This window comes from Lepidochelys kempii, chromosome 2 (assembly GCF_965140285.1).
Source record: "Lepidochelys kempii isolate rLepKem1 chromosome 2, rLepKem1.hap1, whole genome shotgun sequence".
NCBI lineage: Eukaryota > Metazoa > Chordata > Testudines > Cheloniidae > Lepidochelys > Lepidochelys kempii.
In genome coordinates, this window is record NC_136381.1 from 71,380,531 (window position 1) to 71,399,072 (window position 18,542).

General features: G+C 39.1%; 1 protein-coding gene across 10 annotated transcripts in view; it reads left to right on the forward strand.

Annotated features, from left to right (window-relative positions):
* The window catches only part of ST18 (ST18 C2H2C-type zinc finger transcription factor), a 120,075-nt gene that overhangs the window by 77,152 nt on the left and 24,381 nt on the right, over positions 1-18,542 (forward strand). For all 10 annotated transcript variants that reach the window (XR_012157219.2, XM_073331199.2, XM_073331197.2 and 7 more), the window contains 3 exons: positions 162-376; positions 3,867-4,078; positions 13,235-13,480. Coding sequence is in view for 9 of the 10 variants with exons in the window: in XM_073331199.2 (XP_073187300.1) it covers positions 162-376; positions 3,867-4,078; positions 13,235-13,480 (673 nt within the window). In the remaining variant the exon portion in view is untranslated. The remainder of the gene's footprint in view (positions 1-161; positions 377-3,866; positions 4,079-13,234; positions 13,481-18,542) is intronic.

Here is an 18,542-nt window from a genome sequence, read left to right on the forward strand (position 1 = left end):
AAACCCTAAAAATAGGCTTCTATAAAGGCAATGCTTATGGTCTTTACTTATATCCATTTTGGCAGGTGCCATCCCACTATAGCCTATCTTTCAATGCAAGGTGCTGAAAAAGATGTTCTTATTGTTTGTCCTTTCTGTTTTTCTCACTCTCCTTGTGGCAGTCTCTGCAGGACAAACTTAGCAAAGCAGCTCGAGCTGTCTCAGTACAATTACCGAACTGCACAGCCAGCCACCTCTCCCAGAGCCACCCTGACTAAAGAGCAAGAGAAGTTTGGGAAAGTACCATTTGACTATGCCAGCTTTGATGCACAAGTCTTTGGCAAACGCACAACAGCACCAGCAGTGCAAGGCCAAAAAACCCCACCGTTCCTTGAATGTAAGCTTGAAACTCCCATCCTTCTTGAAAGAAAAATATCATTTATCGGAGAGTTTTCTTGTTTCCGGAAATAATGCACACTAGCAAATGTGTTTAACACGTTGTGATCAGTATACCTGAAAATCTGCTGGAGTGACTACAACATCTTATTTGTTAATTATTCTTTTAAAAGCAATTCCATGGTAAAAAAGAAAATATTTGATTTATTGTCACTTTCCTATTGGACAAGATTGTGATACCCATATTCATGTGGTACCATTCTACCTTGAGTAGTCCCATTTAAGTTAGAGATGAGATTGTGAACTGTCATAAATTGGCATAGTTCCATTGACATCCATAAAGCTACGCCAATTTGCAGCAGCTGAGGATTTGTCCCAAAGGGACTATTTGTGCAATATGCTACTACTCAATGTGAATAAGGTATCACAATCTAGCACACTGTTATGAGTAATTACATGTGTAGATCCTCTTCATTGTAGGATCTGCACAGATAACTGAAGTAAGTTTTTACTCTGTTGCGTCAACCCTTAATAACACCACTGTAGTTACAGCTATTTCAATGCGTGCACAAAATCTTGGCAAAAGATGCCATTGCTGTGAGGGCAATGGAAGAATCTTAAGGGGGTTTCTTTCGTGTCATAGCTGGGTTCAAAGGAATGTGGATCCAAAACAATGGCCATGAAAGTATTTCTTAATTTTTGTTTTGTTTACTATCATTAAAATATAACCAAAGAAAGTGAAGATGGAAAAAAATAACCTAATGTTACCCAGCCCACATAATCTGAAAAAAGAAAGGACAGTCATAGTTAAGGTGAACAGAAAAGCACCAATTAAAAAATAATAATAAAGAAGACCCTGTTTTTAGCTCTCAATTTATTAATAGCTTATCTATATCTATATATTTAGGCATGGCACAATTTGATTTTTATGTTTTATGTTGACAGACAATATTGATATTTGGTTTAAAGCATTTGTTTCAATTTTTATTGATATACATTTTCACAGTGGCAGGAAATTATGTGGGAATCAGACAATAGGGGAGGTCAGGCAAAAATTGTTTAGTGACCGTAGATGTTGAGATTCAAAAAGTTCAAGCTTTACAACTGTTAAAAAACAATCTGTCAACACCACATGCCAAAATATACAAAGTAAATGCCCTTAAATCAAAATTCTAATAAGTTCTCAATGACCATTTTTCTTACTTTGCCTATCTGTAAATTTCAATTATTATCAATGGAAATATTTTTTTCATCATTTTGTGTCTGTATGCTGAAACCGATGTTCACTGACATTGACTGATAAAAATCTAATCCTGCCAAGCCTATTTATATTGGAATATCTGAAGGCCACATTTACAAATGTAGAAACCTAAGTTGGGCCTGTAAAATAGGCATGCTCAAACACAAACAGATGTGTGTGTTACTGGACACTTGCATGAGCAATTTCTAATTTTTTGCATAGCAGTGGACATACTCCTTTAGTTATTTGTTTACACATGCACAAGTCTATTTAACAGTTGCATTCAAAGTGCTTATATTTGAAATGTTTGCAAATACAATTTCAAAAAAACATCATATAACTAATTGAATTTTCTAACATTATGCTTGCGAAGATTGCACAATACACAACTTTTACTACAATGCAAAGACAAAAGTGTAAGAGTGCATGAATATAGTAGACATGGGGATGAATGAAGGGTTGGAATAATAAAGCAATTGTGTAGAGTTTTGTTCAGCAGCCTAAGCAAATAAGAATCTAGAATTTCATTATTAGTACTCTTTGGATTTTGCACATATGAATTTGACCTGCTGACACATGGCACATGTTCATTTAGTAGCATGGCTTTATTGGTGTTATCTTTGAAGTGGATAATGGAAGAAGCACCTTAAATCAAACTCTAATTTAAGTAGGTTTGGTGACTCAGATCAGTTGAACTAACTGATAAAAAGCATAGACTTATAGCCTGATTTTCCAGACACTCCAGCTTTACAGTAATTTGCACGGGTATAAGGGAAAGCAGAATTGGGCTGTCAGTCTCAATTCTCACTAGATGGATCCGATATTTAGAAACATTCAAGCAAGGAGCTCAATTGTAATCAGTGTACAAAAGAAATATTGTTGGGGGATGATATGACTTTTGGGTCTGACCTGTAACTTCTAATCAAAGCATCCCAAATTTTAGGGAAGTTTGGATCTTGACCTAAACTTTTTATGTAGCCATCAAATCTATAATGGGCCAAAATCCTAGATCCAAAGGGAATTTAATTTGGGGGATTGATAGCTGGATCCCAACTTCTGTAGTTCAATCCACAGCTACATAAAAAACACATGGTTATGTGCAGCAATGTTCTTGTGTTCATGATGCTGATAAAGAATTATGATTTTGCTTATTTCTTCTTTTTTGCTTAGGTTCTAGATATGGATTAATAATTTGTTTAAAATACAGCTGAAAATTGTTTCGTCTTTTACACACCTTTGTAAAGCACTTTAAGAGCTACAGATGAAAGGATGGATTGTTATTGTTTGTGAAGACCTGAATTCATGGTTCTATCACAGTCAATGATATAACACAGAGCAAAGAAGTCACCTGCTTTAAAGTCTATGTTAGTGATAGGGGAGAAACATAGAACCATGTATTCCATTTTTGACATGTGAAATAGCTTTTCTATTCACCTGTAAGGCAATCTCTTCATTCTTAACTGACCTTGTTGTGTCTGGTACCTACATAATATTCCAGAAGATCCCAGCTGGAAGAGGCACAACAAGATGAGTTAAGTACCACCTTAACTCTGAATGTTCTTTGGTTGTATTTTTTAAGTCTAATATTTAAATATTGGGATTTTCATGAACATGATACTGCACATGTTCCCAAGGTGTAATGTTTGTATTCCACTTCCCCAGCATGTCCAAGGGGCAAATCTTGTTCACCTTACTCACCCAAGTAATCCCATTTGAATAATGGGGCTGCTCAGAGAAGTAAGGCAAGCAGGCTATAGCCTTAATGTCGTTTTACCTAAGTCTTCACACATCCATCTTATTTTGACACAATGGCGCTCTAAAGAATGAAAATCCCTTATGAATTTGATTATTTTTCCCAATATGTTTGAACATTTTTGCTCAGTCTTTGTTCAGGAGTGAGTAAAACCTGAGTAAGAACCACAGAGTTTATCTCTTCAAATTTTTATGGTAAAAATGTAAATACTAAAGGTATTCTTGTGACAAAAAATGAAATAATTTGATCCCTGAGCTTGTATTTTTACAGCAAACCCGAGTAACCAACAGAAAATGGACTTTTTTTTAATTTATTCTTCACATAACGTAACGTATGAAAATATAACCTGAAAAATGAATCTGCTTAATGGGGAAAACGGACGTTTTTTTTAATTTATTCTTCACATAACGTAACATATGAAAATTAACCTGAAAAATGAATCTGCTTAATGGGGAAAACCACATACATGCAATTGCTAATCAAATCTCTCTTCAACAGCAAAGCATTTTTCACATCCAGTGAAATTTTCTAATCGACTGCCGAGTGCTAGTGCCCACACACAGAGCCCTTGTCATGCCAACTCTTATAGCTACGGTCAATGTAGTGAAGACACCCACATAGCAGCAGCTGCTGCTATCCTGAACCTTTCCACCCGCTGCAGGGAAGCAGCAGAGATCCTCTCCAGCAAACCGCAGAGTCTGGCTGCCAAGGTAGGGTAGTCCAAGAACCTGGAGGGTGTGCTAGCTACTGACATGTGTGCATAAACTGTCTTTCATGGTAGTGACTGCATTAACTCTCAAAAAGGAGACAGAGACCAAATAGGTTTCAGAGTGGTAGCCGTGTTAGTCTGTATCAGCAAAACCAACAAGGAGTCCCTGTGGCACCTTAGAGGCTAACAGATTAAACAGTAACATACTGACTGCTTCTGGGAAAAAAAATTGCAGGAATTAGGTTGTGATGATCTTCATAACTGGACCCAAAGTAAATGGAAGGGTGGGGCAGGGGAGGAAACTCCAAATCAAATAATTTTTTGGTAGGTAATGGAGCTGGGTCTGTTAATGAACGATTTTTCCTTATTCTAAAACCTGTGGTAATCAACCACTCAAATGATTGATAAAAATCAGCTGATTAACAGAGGTTTTATAAGAAAGGTGTAGCAGCAGCATATTCATTAGGTCTGATTATGATCTTTCTTACAGCAGTTATAGAGTAACTGATTTCAATGGAGTTAATTCTGATTTTTACTGGTGTAAGTGAGAAGAAAGCCAAACCCTTTGTGTTTGGAGATACTTCGGGCAAGTCTCTTTAAGACTGAAGGCCACCTAATAAGAGTAGCTCCTTGTGTGGGTTTCAGCGTAGTCATGTTTTCAGTTTTGTGTGAGATGCCTTACTGTTCTTTGTGATTCACAAGAGTCATCATTATGATTTAGTAGCCTTATTTTATGTAACATTACATAGAACCACATTGTCGGTGCAACTAGTCAAGATACATTTATGTGACCTCCTTCGTGGGAGTAGGAGAAGAAAAATGAGAGAAAATGGGAGAAGCATTTTTGTTTATTATTTGCATTGCAGCTACATTGTGCTGGAAATTGTATAAATACATATCCAGGAAACTGTTGGTGTAAGACAAGACGTACTAAAAAATACATAAAATATTATATTTATACTTGGTGTGGGCCTTCAGGATCTATCTATCTATCTATCTATCTATCTATCTATCTATCTATCTATCTATCTATCTATCATGTCCATCACTTTCCTATTGAGGCACCAGGCTTGATCTGGCTGGAAGGAGTTTCCCCATCTGTTGGCCTCCAATGTTCATTAGACCTCCTGCTTTCCATAATCACATAGGCGAACTGGTATTCTTTGTGTGAAATCCCTTCTTTCCAGCAGCTGGTGTAATACCTCTTTAGGTGTTGTGAGCTCTGCGCTCTTGCAAAGTGGAATCTCCTATTTTGCTGAGTCTGATTTCCATTTGTCACAACCAGGGTATTGAAATTGATGTTGGGGGACTCCACTAGGCAGACATTCTAATGTGGGGCCATCTTCATACCCAGAAAGCTAGGCGTCAGTCAGCCCAGAGAAATATTTACCAGGAGCCCAGAGTCTGTTAGTGGATTCTTTCCTAGTTGACAGATCCATTTCTGACGTTAGCCAAAGAGAGCTTCTTATGCCAGACTTCAGTAGAGGTTTCCTGTCGTGTTGAGAGGGAGGTTGATGCCAATGGTTGAATTAAATTGCTGCCCCAGCCTTTGGCTGAACTCAGTAACAGACCTTTCTTGCCAGCAAAGAGCAATAAAGGGACCATGCAAAACCCAAAGATTTTCTATTCTACACCTGCTTCATGTTTGCCAAATCATGGTAGGTTTGAGTGGAATTGAGCATAATAGTACAACACTCAGAGACACTTTGGGCACACAGTTTATTCCTTTCTCAGCCCCAGGACTAGCAGCCTAAAAGAAAATCATCTGCATACCTTGTCATCTGCCTGCCTCCACTTTTGCCAGACTTTCAATAGGACACAGTGACAGCCCAGTGCTACAAAACATGTGATAGAAGAATCAGAATTAGCTTCTTGCCAGAACAGAGGCAAGTAAGCTGCAAACTGAGCCAGTGGCCAAAACCACACAAAGCCCTTTTTAATATGGTTTTAGCGATTTATTACTTTTAGCAAATTGAGCTCTTAGAGGAAAATATGGAAATAGATTCTCTAGGAAACTGTATCTCCAATAAGGGGAACAATCTTTATTTTAATATGCTGCAACTCAAGTGATTTTTAAAAAATACCTAGAACTATTTTTAAATGTTCCTGAATTTTTGTGACAGACATTTGCTATGGGAACATTTAACTATTTGCACATCTTACATATTTTTCAAATTATCTAAAAGAGCCTAAGGATTCTATCTACTGTATATTGCATTTGTGCACAAATAATGCAATAACAGCAATAGATTCATTTGACACAACTGTTAATTATTTCCTTTATTTCTTCTCAGCAATACACATAAGTGCCACACCTGAAAATTTTTGTGGGCGGCGCTTAATTTGGGACTGTGTAGTTCCAGATCCCTGGGCCCTGCTCCTTCACCCTGTCCCTTTGCCAAAAAATAATAAATAAAACAGTGCAGACAGCGCCACTGCAGATCAAAGCTCCATGACTTGCAAGGGTGTTTACCTCCTGCCTGGCCTTCTGGTATTGTCCCACCATTGCACAATGGGTTACCATGCTGATGTGAGTGATATGGGTGGATGGAGCTGCACTGATTCTGTTGCATTCAGGTTACTCTGTGTCTGCAGAGGCAGCGGCAGGATTTCTTCTCAAAGAGTAGCTGAAAGTGCATATCTGTAAATATACCTGAACAGTTTATTTTTACAAAAGTAATTTTCCAGTGCTGTTTCTGGTTATTTCCTGTCAGCCAAACTTTGCGACTTGGTTTCTAAAACTTGGTTCATTTCTTAGTAAGCATTTTCCCTTGAAAATGGGTCATTTTTCACTGAAAACTATCCAATACTTAAGTGGGAAAATTACATTTGTTTTTAAAAAAATAGCAAGTTTCAATTTTTTGGTGAATCTGGAATATCTTCAGCTATGTTGGAAAAACTCCCTGCATTTCTAAGTTTCAGGGGGAAAGGAAGGTGAGTAGCCTGAGCTAAATAAAGGAATGGGAAAAAAAATCACATTAAACTTTTAGCAGTGCTCTTGGCCAGAAAAGTGGTACAGTGACAACTGATGTACAGTGTGGATCGACCATATATAACTATACAAAATATCTCAAGATGGACTGGGTTTACTTTCAATCCAAATTAATTTGGATTCCAAGTTCCCTCAATTAATTTGCAACCAATTGCATACAAAATATAGTGGCCATCCTGGAAACCTTTAAAATGTTTGTTTTTTTAAAAAAATAGGTACTGTTACTGTGATATCCTCCTGACTGGAGCTGGTTTCTAGATACAACCACCTGGGATTGTGCTGTACTGGGCCCCTGAAATATAGAAATGATACAGATACGGGCCACAACCCAATTGAAAGAATCAGGCACTGCATCACAGTCTCGCAGCATAATTGTCTGCACATAGGGCCCAATCCAACTCCCACTGAAGCAAACAGAAGTTGGGTCACTGGAAGCTGGGTCAGGCCCATATTCTCTAGCACAATGCAAGTGCATGGAGCAGATCCTGTCAGAAATGTTCTGTGTTTTACCACCGTCACCGCTGTTGCCACTCACAGAGGTAGAAGCATGCAGTATAGTCTATCTTTATCCTCATCACTGCTGCTTGCCAAGCATTCTGTTGAATGTTTTGGTGTTTTTCCCACCTGTTTAGACAAAATGGCATATGCACACAGTGCCTTGAAAGAAAACAAAGAATGACACTTGCTTGAAATGTTTGAAGTTCCAATACCGTTGTTGTTTTTTAACAAAACCCGAAAACACAAACTATATCATCTGGCTATTCTTGGATCTTGATGATGATGATGACTGCATCAGTTATGGAGGTAATGGAGTTGTTTGGCGGCATGCTTACCAGACAGGCCCCTACCCCAAACATCTTAAAATCTAAATACAGAACAATCTGCTTGCAGAATAAGACCAATGGCTAGCATGACCTTCTGAAGGAAAAAAACAACACACTGAATAGCTCTAGCTGTTGCATTATTACAGTACTGCAGATATTGTATCATTGCAGTGTTCTTCTCTTTCTTTCTTTAGTTTGCAAGTTGCTCGGGGCAGGGACTGTGTCTTTTTGTGTGTGTGTCAAACTGTGTCAAGGGTAGCATAAGATCCTGATCTTGCAAACACTTACACCCATGCTTAACTTTCAGCATCTGAGTATTCCAGAATACTTCTATGGAAGAACTTGCATGCTTAAAGTTAAGCATGGGTGTAAGTCTTTGTAGAATCAGGACTCAAGTGCTTATTTTTTTTAAATAATTGTTAGCAACCCTTTCCCCCCAGCATAATGCCTTGAATGGAGGCATATTAGGACTCACGTCCATTCAAAGAGTAATATAGTGTGCGCACTTAAAGAATTCATTGGGGTTATATAGATATTACTGATTCCAGAGATATTTCTTATATTGAAAATGAAGACTATTTTAGAATAGTAATAACCAGACTGAGCTTTTCAAGTGCATCTATTGCACAGTGGGAACACAAAATAGCAGGTGTTTTTCTTTCTCTGGACAATCAAAGAACAGATAGAAAGCCCTACATGTTACAGTAGAATCTCCCTAAGACACCAGTTCTGCAATGAGAATCATGTGGACACAATGATTCACCACGCTGAACAAACTGTAGGGTAAAGGTTTAACTTGGAATTGTTACTTCAGAAACATTGCAGAATATTAAATATTCTGAGTTACCAAATGAGCCAACAAACACAAAAGCAAAGGAGAAATCCATTACACGTGGGCCATACCTTGTTCATTTAGTAGATTAATGTAGTTCAGTTTTAATAGTTAATGTCAATACTTCTTAGTGTACTAGGAAATGTTCTGTAGTATATTTTATAAAATAAAGAAGTCATATTGTGAGACCTCATGACAAAGCTCAGCTATTAATTTGAGCTATTAAATCTTTGCTGTGAAGTGGCTAGTAATTTTTGTGTACAATTTTTGTGGTATTTATATTAGCGTGGCACTTCTGCTGTATCTGTTTCACTGTACAGGTCCTAGAAGGGAAATATGTTTTAGTCATTTTTCTCTCATTTTTCATTCTAAACTCCTTTTTCCAGCTACTTTTCAGACCTGTGTGGGTGATTACACTCTCATTGACATTGGAGTAAATCAGGAGTAGCTTGAATGCCATTCGCATGGTTCTGTTCTCACATTGCTTTTGCACTGGTTATTGTCTTCATAGAATTTTTTCCTGGTTTACATCAGCATAAATGAGATCAGACTCAGGCCCTTTACTGATTTAATATAGGGAAGAATCAGGCACATGAGCCTTCATTGGCCAGTCATATTTTATACTTCTGTAGTTTATATACTTCAGTTTTTAAGCTAAGAACTTGTACATTTTACATTGCTATGGTTGACTTATCTGAAAGGTGTCATGGTGTGAAACCAAACAGGCCTGCTCTGGCCCTCATTAATTTCAATAGGCCCTAAATTGGGTCTTTACTGAAGTCAAAACTGCTCTTAGAAGGGGAACCAAATATTACAAGTCAAATATATGTTCCTTCTATTTTTATTTCATAGCTGTAGTCTAACAAAAACTTCTGACATTTTTGTCTTGTTAATTCCCCTTTAAAATAATACTGGGAAAATAAGTAAAAGAGAGATATTCAGAGGAAGGTAGGATGAGAATAGAAAAGAAAATTGGAACAGTCGCTGTGACCATCTTTTTTTCCTCACCATTTGGAGTTTGCAATGAATGCAGCAGAATGTTCAGAATAAAAAGCCATGCTGTAAATTTGTGATCCATCCGACTATGAGCAAAAGGGAATATTTTTCCATTACTATATTTAATTGTTTGTGCATCTGTGAGCTCGCTTAAACCCCATCTGTACACTGCTTCACAAAAGCATATAATCCATGCTTCTTCTGGTTGGAATTTGGTGCGTGTTGCACAACCCAACTTCTGTGTGAATTTTGGAAAAGCACTGGAAAATCTCTTACTAGCCACATCAGTAAATGTTCTCCCCATCAATCAAACCTCATTGGTGCAGCGAATGATGCCCTATTTCCAGTGATGATATATATTTCCTGACATTTTGCAATCTGCAATTTAATTTGGGAGGACTATGACTCTTTTTGTTCAATTTTTTGTTGTTGTCGCCTTCAGAGTAGTTGATATTTTGTCAGTGACAGAGAATCTGCACTATTTATGGTTTTTTGCTCTATAAAAGTACTGCAGCCCAGTCACATGGCTTCTCCTCCTAAGCCATCTGTCACAGAGGTCTGGAATTTTATGTGAATGTTGGTTGTGCAGACTTAACTCAAGTTTTTTTATTATGAAAAATGTCACCAACTACAATATTTAGCATTTTACTTTACATTGGTCATTAAACTTGATTACTGTAGCTCTGTTTCATTGCTATAGTTACATATCAACTGTGAAGCCAAAAAACGCTGGGCAATCATGGCAAAGCTATATTGTCAGATCCTGGAGAATGTACTTGGCAGTGATATAGTTAATATCTTGGATTTTTGTAACTAAGGTTTATTAATGCTGGTATAAAAATGTATTTGATATTATACAGATGGCATAAGATGTTGTGGTTACTAAGTTATTATCCAGGATAAGCTGTACTGTCAAATTCAGGGCTTAAAACTATCACAGGAGATTAAACTATTTACTAAAAAGGGGCAGAAAGATATAACCAAAGCATCTTAGTATGAACATATTAGAAGTGTATTTACTTCCTATAAATATAATAATGCATAGCTCTCTTTAAGCTGAGTGATTGAAAATTTGAACTTTGTCCTGCAAGAGAAACAAATGCAAGAGGTGCCTTTGAGTTTCTAAATTGTGCACAAACAGCTAGCCTAGTAGTCCTTGGAACTAAGCTAGTGCTTCTCTCTTAGGCTTTTGGCTGATCAATGAAGTGAGGCCCCCATAGCAAGAGTTGATTATTAAGTTCTTCATTTCCAGTGATGCCTAGTGACTTCGTATGTTTTGGTCTCAGGTGCCCAACTTGACGCACCTTACAAAAGCCTGATTTTCAAAAGTTCTGAAGATTGGTTCCCTTTAAGGTGTCTCAAGCTGGGCACCCAAAAATTGACCCACCCCAAATCGCCCATGACTTTTGAAAATGTAGGCCTGGATCACTGGCTACCATCTGCATTCGCAGCCTGCCAACAAATTCGCTTGAAGAAACTGCTTTCCTTTGCTGAAAAAAGTATGGATGGGCAACACTAACACTGAATTTTTGGATGGTCTTTAAAGGCTTATAAAGAACAGGAAGCTGCTAATTATCTTACCAGCTATTTGGCCTCCTTCAGTAAAATGACATTACTGCTGCTGGTACCATGATTTGAAGTGGATCACAATGTGGAAGTCACTCTATGGTTAAATGGGCATTGCGATTTCATTTTATCTTTGAAAATGGTGCCACTGAAGGTTTAGTACATGGCTACCTGGCCTGGAGGGTGCCTGTGCCCCATCTGAGTCCAGCCAGGGTGGCCTATCATACCATCAACACTGAAGCAGAACTCCCCATTCCATTGTATTGGATTGTAAGCTCTTTGAGGAAGTCACTGTCTCTTACTATGGTTATACTATGGTTATACAGTACCTAGCACATTTGGGCCCCAAGCCCTAACTGGGGCTTCTGGGCCCTTCTGCAATACAAATAATAAAACAATAACAATGAGAACATATAGTGTTAACTGCAGACATCTTTGTACTTACTGCGTGATAAGTCATCTTTACTCTGATGTTAGCCCATAACCCTAAAGCCAGTGTTAGCCTGTTAAGACTGGACAATCTAAGCAATAAGACTACACAGATCTCTGCTCTTCCAGAAGCCAGAAAGCCATACATACTCACAGCCTGAAACCAGATTCTCCTTCCATGGTCCCATATGACTAATAACTGTGAGCTGTGGCAGAAGGTGACTCTTCTAATTGACCCCCATCCACACACACATATAATGTTGCTTCTTGATTTGAGACCTGCTCTTTGGCGCCACCTCATGGCTTTTCTGTCCATGCAGAGACTATGGGGATCCCCCAAGACAGTGGAAACCCCACAAACAAGTGACAGGAAGATGGTTTGCAATTTCTTAAATGAGGTTGTAGACAGGCCAGGTGTGTGGGTGGTGTGTTTTCAGAGGTGAGGAAACCCAACAGGCAGGGGGAGAGCTGGATTGTTACTTCAAATACTGACAAAACCGAGGGCAGCCCTGCCCAAATTATATAGTATATGGGATGTATATTCGTAGCCCCTGCTACTGCATCCCACTTTAAGGATACAATTGCCAGACCAAGAATTCTGTCTTATATTCCGCTTTTATGGTCAGCTTGTGGAAGGAGAAGGGGAGGGAGCAAGGAGCTTTCCCTTCCCTGTGTTCATAAGAGAGGCAGTAGCAGCCACTGCTACCAGGGCTCAAGATGACACAAGGAGAGAGGGAGGGGCAAGGATGAAGCCTACCATAGCATAAGCACATGTACCAGCCAACAGAACTAGCCCATTGAAGAGGACAGTGTATGCTGCATGGAGATCTCCGAGAGGAATCGTACATGGTGCCTCCTGGAGCTCTCCCTATGCTGGTGTGGCTCTACCCTGCTCCCATTGCAGGTCTGTGCTTTAATGGCACAATCTGGCACTTGTTTTGTACTAAATATTTTTAAAGGTGCTTTCCAAGTCAAATTCTGATGAAGGCAATATGTTATTTTCAGTGATGTATGAAACACCAGGGAAAAATTCTTCATCTGTTTTAGCACATTTCCACCCCCCATGTTACAGATGTTGTAATATTTCCGGGGCATGAGGGAGGAGAGGGTGGAAATGTAATAATAATGCTGTTGATGAACTAAGTGGAATTAATGCTTTTAACTGTGAATGGGGGTCATAGTTCTCTCTAAGAGTAAAAAGATCAAGAAGATTTAAAGCTAAACTTTTTTTAAATAAACTCAGATTTAGCATGTATAGTTTACATTTTAGAAGCATCTTATTTAAATGCTACTTACTGTGTTTAAGCTCAGGAGCCTGGAGAGCATTACTGAGGTTACACTTAAGTCTGCCTAAGAATTAAACATTAACTGATGTAAATCTAAAAGCTGGTTTTAGACTCAGATAAATTTAAATAAAAGAGTGCATTTACAATTATCCGTTAAAAGCACCACATGGCTATGTTGCAGCCTCAAACTGTGCATTGTCTAAACATTTCTCTATTTCCTGTTATATGTCAGGGAGCTGAAATAGAAGTGGATGAAAATGGCACTCTGGATTTGAGCATGAAAAAGAACCGAAACCAGGACAAGGCTATGCCTCTAACTTCTTCCAACGCAGCACTTCCTACTCCTTCCTCTTCTCCCTTCAAAACAAGCAGCTTTCTGGTAAATGCGGCCTTCTACCAGGCTCTCTGTGAACAGGAGGGCTGGGATACACCAATCAACTATAGCAAGACACCTGGCAGGAAAGAGGAAGAGAAAGAGGTATCTTTTCAGCTTTTCAGTTAGAGCAGTTGAAGAACTGACACTAAACCCCTCTGTTTCAAAAGTGACCTCTAATCTTGGGTGCTTCAGTGCCCAGTGTGAGACATCATGGACTCAATATTCAAACGTGATGACTGATTTGGAGTACCCAATTTGATACATCTTAACGAAGACTGATTTGCAGAATGTGGGTGCTCAGCAGTTTGTGAAGATCAGGCCAATTTTAATGTCTCAAATAGAGCACATAAAATCATTAGTCACTTTTGAAAATCTTGGCCCTAAGGCCTTACTTTTAGAACTGTTGGGCACTTGTAAAGCAGCTGTTCATTTTAACTGGAAAGGCTCTCAACCTGCGTAACCTAAGGCATCCAAAATTAGAACCCATTTTTGAAAATGTATCCCTACTCTCCAGTGGCTGGAGGGTCATGACCTAACTGTAGTATATTTTTGGTCTTTTTTAAAATGTCAAAGTAACCTTATAATTTTGAAGTGCAATATAATTCTTCCAAGCAACTTTATTATTTTGTGCATTCCAGACATCTCTATGTTTGGGTATGTGTAAATACAGGCATGAAATCCTACAATAATTTTTCACTGGGACAAAGTGTTAAATGTGTTTCTCTGACACATTTCAGGTGTGCATTGCTCACATCAGCCTATTGCAAGTCTTGCAGGGTCCAAAGATCCAGATAGCAGTCTGAAATTAAAATTCCAGAAATGCCCATTCCCCAATATATCGCTGGAATTAGGGAATATCAATGGAAATAAACAGCCTCACCTAAATAAATCACCCAAAACTAACTCTCACGATGGGTATAGGCAGCTGCCATGATGAGACTCCACAAGACAGGCTGCCAGGTGTTAGGTGGTCATATGGTAACTGTCGTGTCCAGTGCTGATAATTTTCTTGCTTTATGTGTCTTTGTTTTGCCCCTTTCATGTATTTTTTTTATTGACTGTTGGCAGCATAGTGTCCTTTGGTTTTCTTATTTCTTTTTTTTGGCTGCATGTTTCTCTTGAACTTCACTGCCAGAATAGGGTGCAGAGAAGGTTTGGTTGGATTTGTTATCATGGTGAAGAATATGCATAGGCAGCTAACTAAATGGAATCTTGGTAATGGACAGAGATGGGCCTGAGTTGCAGAGTTCTGTTCCAGCCCCAAAGTTCCCCATAGTTCAGATCTGGAGTTTTAGTTCAGGGTCAAATATATGGCCATCCCATTTGTATTTGTATGAAGTAGAATAGTAGCACTTTAGCATTGTAGCTATTATAGAAGTGGGTTTTTTTTCTGAATTATCATGATTGGTGAACTTTAATAAAGTAACATATTTAACCAGGATAGCTCCACCAAGAGCTGAGGATGGAGATTCACCTCTAGTATTTCAAAATGCCTGGAAGGAAAAGGGTATCAGTCACATGAATAGAAAACTCTCAGGATGGGTACAGGCAGTTGCCATGACGAGACTCCACAAGACAGGCTGCCAGGTGTTTGGTGGTCATATGGTAGGTTTCGTGTCCTGGAGAGCTAAGTGCTGTGATCCCCACTGTGCTGATGCTGATCTGTAACCCAGGGTTAAGCATCTGGAATAACAATTTTTATTGAGAAAAGACAGACAGTGGCTGGAGAGTGGCTTAAATTATGTAGTGAGTAAGAGGACCAGATTCTTCCCTGCAGTATGGCCCCTTTGTGCTGCACTGCCAGCAGGTATATCCAGCCTTGAGAAAATTATCCTGCTGCCAGGGAATCCACTGGTATTGCAGACCTGGCAAAGAGCTCTCATGCCACTCTTCCTCCCTGCTGCCAGTGTAGCGTAGAAAAGGGATTATGGCTAGAGGAAAGAGGGCACGGGTAGAACACCCCTATGCCACGCTGTTCCCGTACTACAGTTTTGGCCAATTGTGGTGTGGGTACTGGCCCCAGGCACAGCATCATCAGCATCAGTGACATCACTGAGGAGGCCACAAAGTTGAGCATAAAGCCATCTTTGCACCCCTGCAATTGTCTGCAATTTGTCCCTAATCAGGAATCTGGCCCAAGACCTCTGCTCTGACCAGTTCTGCTCCCAGAGAACATTAACATGTCCAGCAGTCTCAGGACCAATGGCTCTGTTTTGCAAGTAGAAGCCTGGCAGTTATCCCCATGCAAGGCAAATGAATGATAATATCTATTTCTAATTCATTGTTATCTGGTTCATATGCACAACAGTTGCTTAATTTTGGTGGTAATTTCCAGAAAATATTGTCTCTCTCTCACTTAGTGAAATAGCCTGTCCAGATGCCCCCTAAAAAAAAAAAAATTCTGAATTTGGAAAAAGCTCAACATCTCTCTAAAAAGGAAAGCACCGCGAAATAACCAGAGCTGTCAGTTTAGTTCAACTGTCAGTTCTCCAAAGATTTCAGGGCTTAAAAATGTTTAAAAGTGCCAGATGCTATTATCTGTTATTCATGTTACCATTATGTTCTGGTCTTTGCTGAAATCAATATAAACTTCCATCTGCACATTAATGGAATTTCATTGCTCGCTTGCTTTCTTTTGTGCCCGCGCGTGAATACACACACACACACTCTTTGTAGAAAATGTACCCCTGGTTCTGATTTTTTTAAATCTAATATGCTTTAGAATTCTAACATTTCATCCGAACTCCGCTGTCTGGAAATTGTACTTTGCGCTTAATTAGCTGAGATAAGTATCCACCCATTCTCTTTTACCATAAGTGAAAAAAAGAGTAGATGTGGGAGGGGGGAGTTTCTTTGACCCATTCTATAAAGCATTTATGTCACACAGTAAATATGAAATCTACTAGAGTAATGCACAGCCCAGGTACCTGGTCTACATGCTCAGCCCTACGTTTGTGAAGCCAAGGAAAGAATTCTCTGCCTCAACTTGCAGTAGTAGCTTGCAGCTGGTAATGAAGGGCATGAGAAGGACTAGCTACTCAAGGGCCAATGGACAGCTCATACATGTGTTTATTGCCAGTGGATCTGCATGGTCAGGGACCAGCTGGCCATGAACATAGCCCAGTTTGCCTCCTCCAGCCTCCCCTGGCATGCAAGGAACTTCAGTGTCTTTCTGCATGGCCCCTTTGCCTCCCTTCTAGTTACTACTGTGATTTTTAACTTCCCCAGCCCCCAGGATTTCATGCTGCTTGAAAAATAATAATATCCCCCAAACTATTAGGGAAATTATTGGTTTAAATGTTTGTCTCTGTCCTTCAGAAATATACTAGAGAATACCAACAGGAAAAAGACAGATTCTTTATTATCCCCTTAATCTTAATTAGCACCTTTTTCATGCTATGTGCTTCCCTTTAAAACGTCTGTCTTTTGCAAAGAATCTCAGACAAAAAGTTTATTTACAGTGGAATTAAGATTGTAAGAAAGTACCTCCTAATATAAAAGAGTATTATTAGATTATTGCAATGCAGGGAATTCACAGTTAACATTTAAAAAACCCAAATGTATGAAAGTCAAAACATTCAAACCAGAGCCAGCACTAGGCATAAGTGGACTAAGCAATTGCTTAGGGTCCCAAGTAGCTCAGTGGGGCCCTCTGTAACTTGCAAGCAACCCTATCTAATGAATGTATGTGCTGCACACAAGAGACACCTGGGTGTATCTCTCGATCTCTCAATCTCTCTCACATACACACACACAAACAAATCCCTTTGATGGAAGCATTAACAGGTCCCTTATCCTCTATGTGAGTCAGTCACTAGAGGGCAACATAAAACACACATAAAAGGCAGCCCTCTAGTGGCTGACTCACATAGAGGATATCAAAAGAATCTGGAGTAGGTAAATGGGGACATTAAGCCTGCTTGTGAGGTTTTTTGTGGTCTCTGGCCCATGCTGCAGGGTGCAGGGAGGTACCAGTCTCTAGTTTCTGATTAATGATGGATTTGCTCTTCATAGGCAGTTATAGTGCTGAGGTTCCTCTCTGATAATAGGGCTCAACAGTTAGCACTTGAAAAGTACATACGGAAGGGTGGTCAGAGTAAAGGGCAGAGATCAAGTTGATGAGAGAAATTCTGACCCCTTTGAAATCGATGGCAAAACTCTGATATTTAGGCTTTTGAACAACATTTTTTAAATTTCCTGATTTTCAAATGCTGCTTTTTAACATTAACTCAAAATTGTACTTACTTTCACAGGTTTAGGTTTTTATATTTACTTTTTAATAATGTTTTAAATGAATAAATATTTATATTATGTTAATTAAAATTAAAGTGAATTAATAGATAATTATACCTTTTGGATCATTTAAGGTTGTCTTTATCTGAAATTTTCCTTTAAAAACAAAATCCCTAAAGCGTAAAATTTAAGTTGAATTTTGGGCATTTAAAAGTATTAATAATTACCATGAAAAAAATGTGTAGAAAAAAAATGAAGCAAATATTTGTACTGTCTATGTTAGTTATAGTAGCATATGAGATGATTCCCAAACAATCTAACCTCACAGATGCAGTTGCAAAAATTAGCAGTAATTGATGTATCAACAATATGACAAGGATTATATGTGTTATAGTAGGCAATAGATAGCCAACACCTGAAAGCAGAAGGAAGTGATGTACAGGAACCAGCTACAGACTGGCATAGGTGAGCTGCCAGAACTGGCGAGCATATGGTAGCTTTATCAGAAGCAACACCCCCACTAGGCAGAAGCTCATAGGTGCTGGAATAGAGGTGCTGAGGTGCAACCGCACCACCTGGTTTGAAGTGGTTTCCATTAATTACAGGGTTTACAGTTTGGTTCAATGGCTCTCAGCACCCCCATTATACAAATTGCTCCAGCACCCCTGCAGAAGCTCCATTTGCAGTCCACATTCACATTCAGTTTCTGCTGCTCTCTTCACTCTGTGCTTATCAGCTCAACAGAATCCCTATCCCTGTGGTTCTCTCCAGTCCTAGAGATCCTCTGAGCGCCACAGTTCCCCAGCCCTGGTCCTGGAGAGCTTCTGAACTGTACAAGGCCAGAAGCACCTACAGTACTAGGTCTGGGAGCTTTGCAGGACCAAAGTGTTTCTTGTCCTAACCATAGGCAGCAATCTCTGGTCTTATTAAG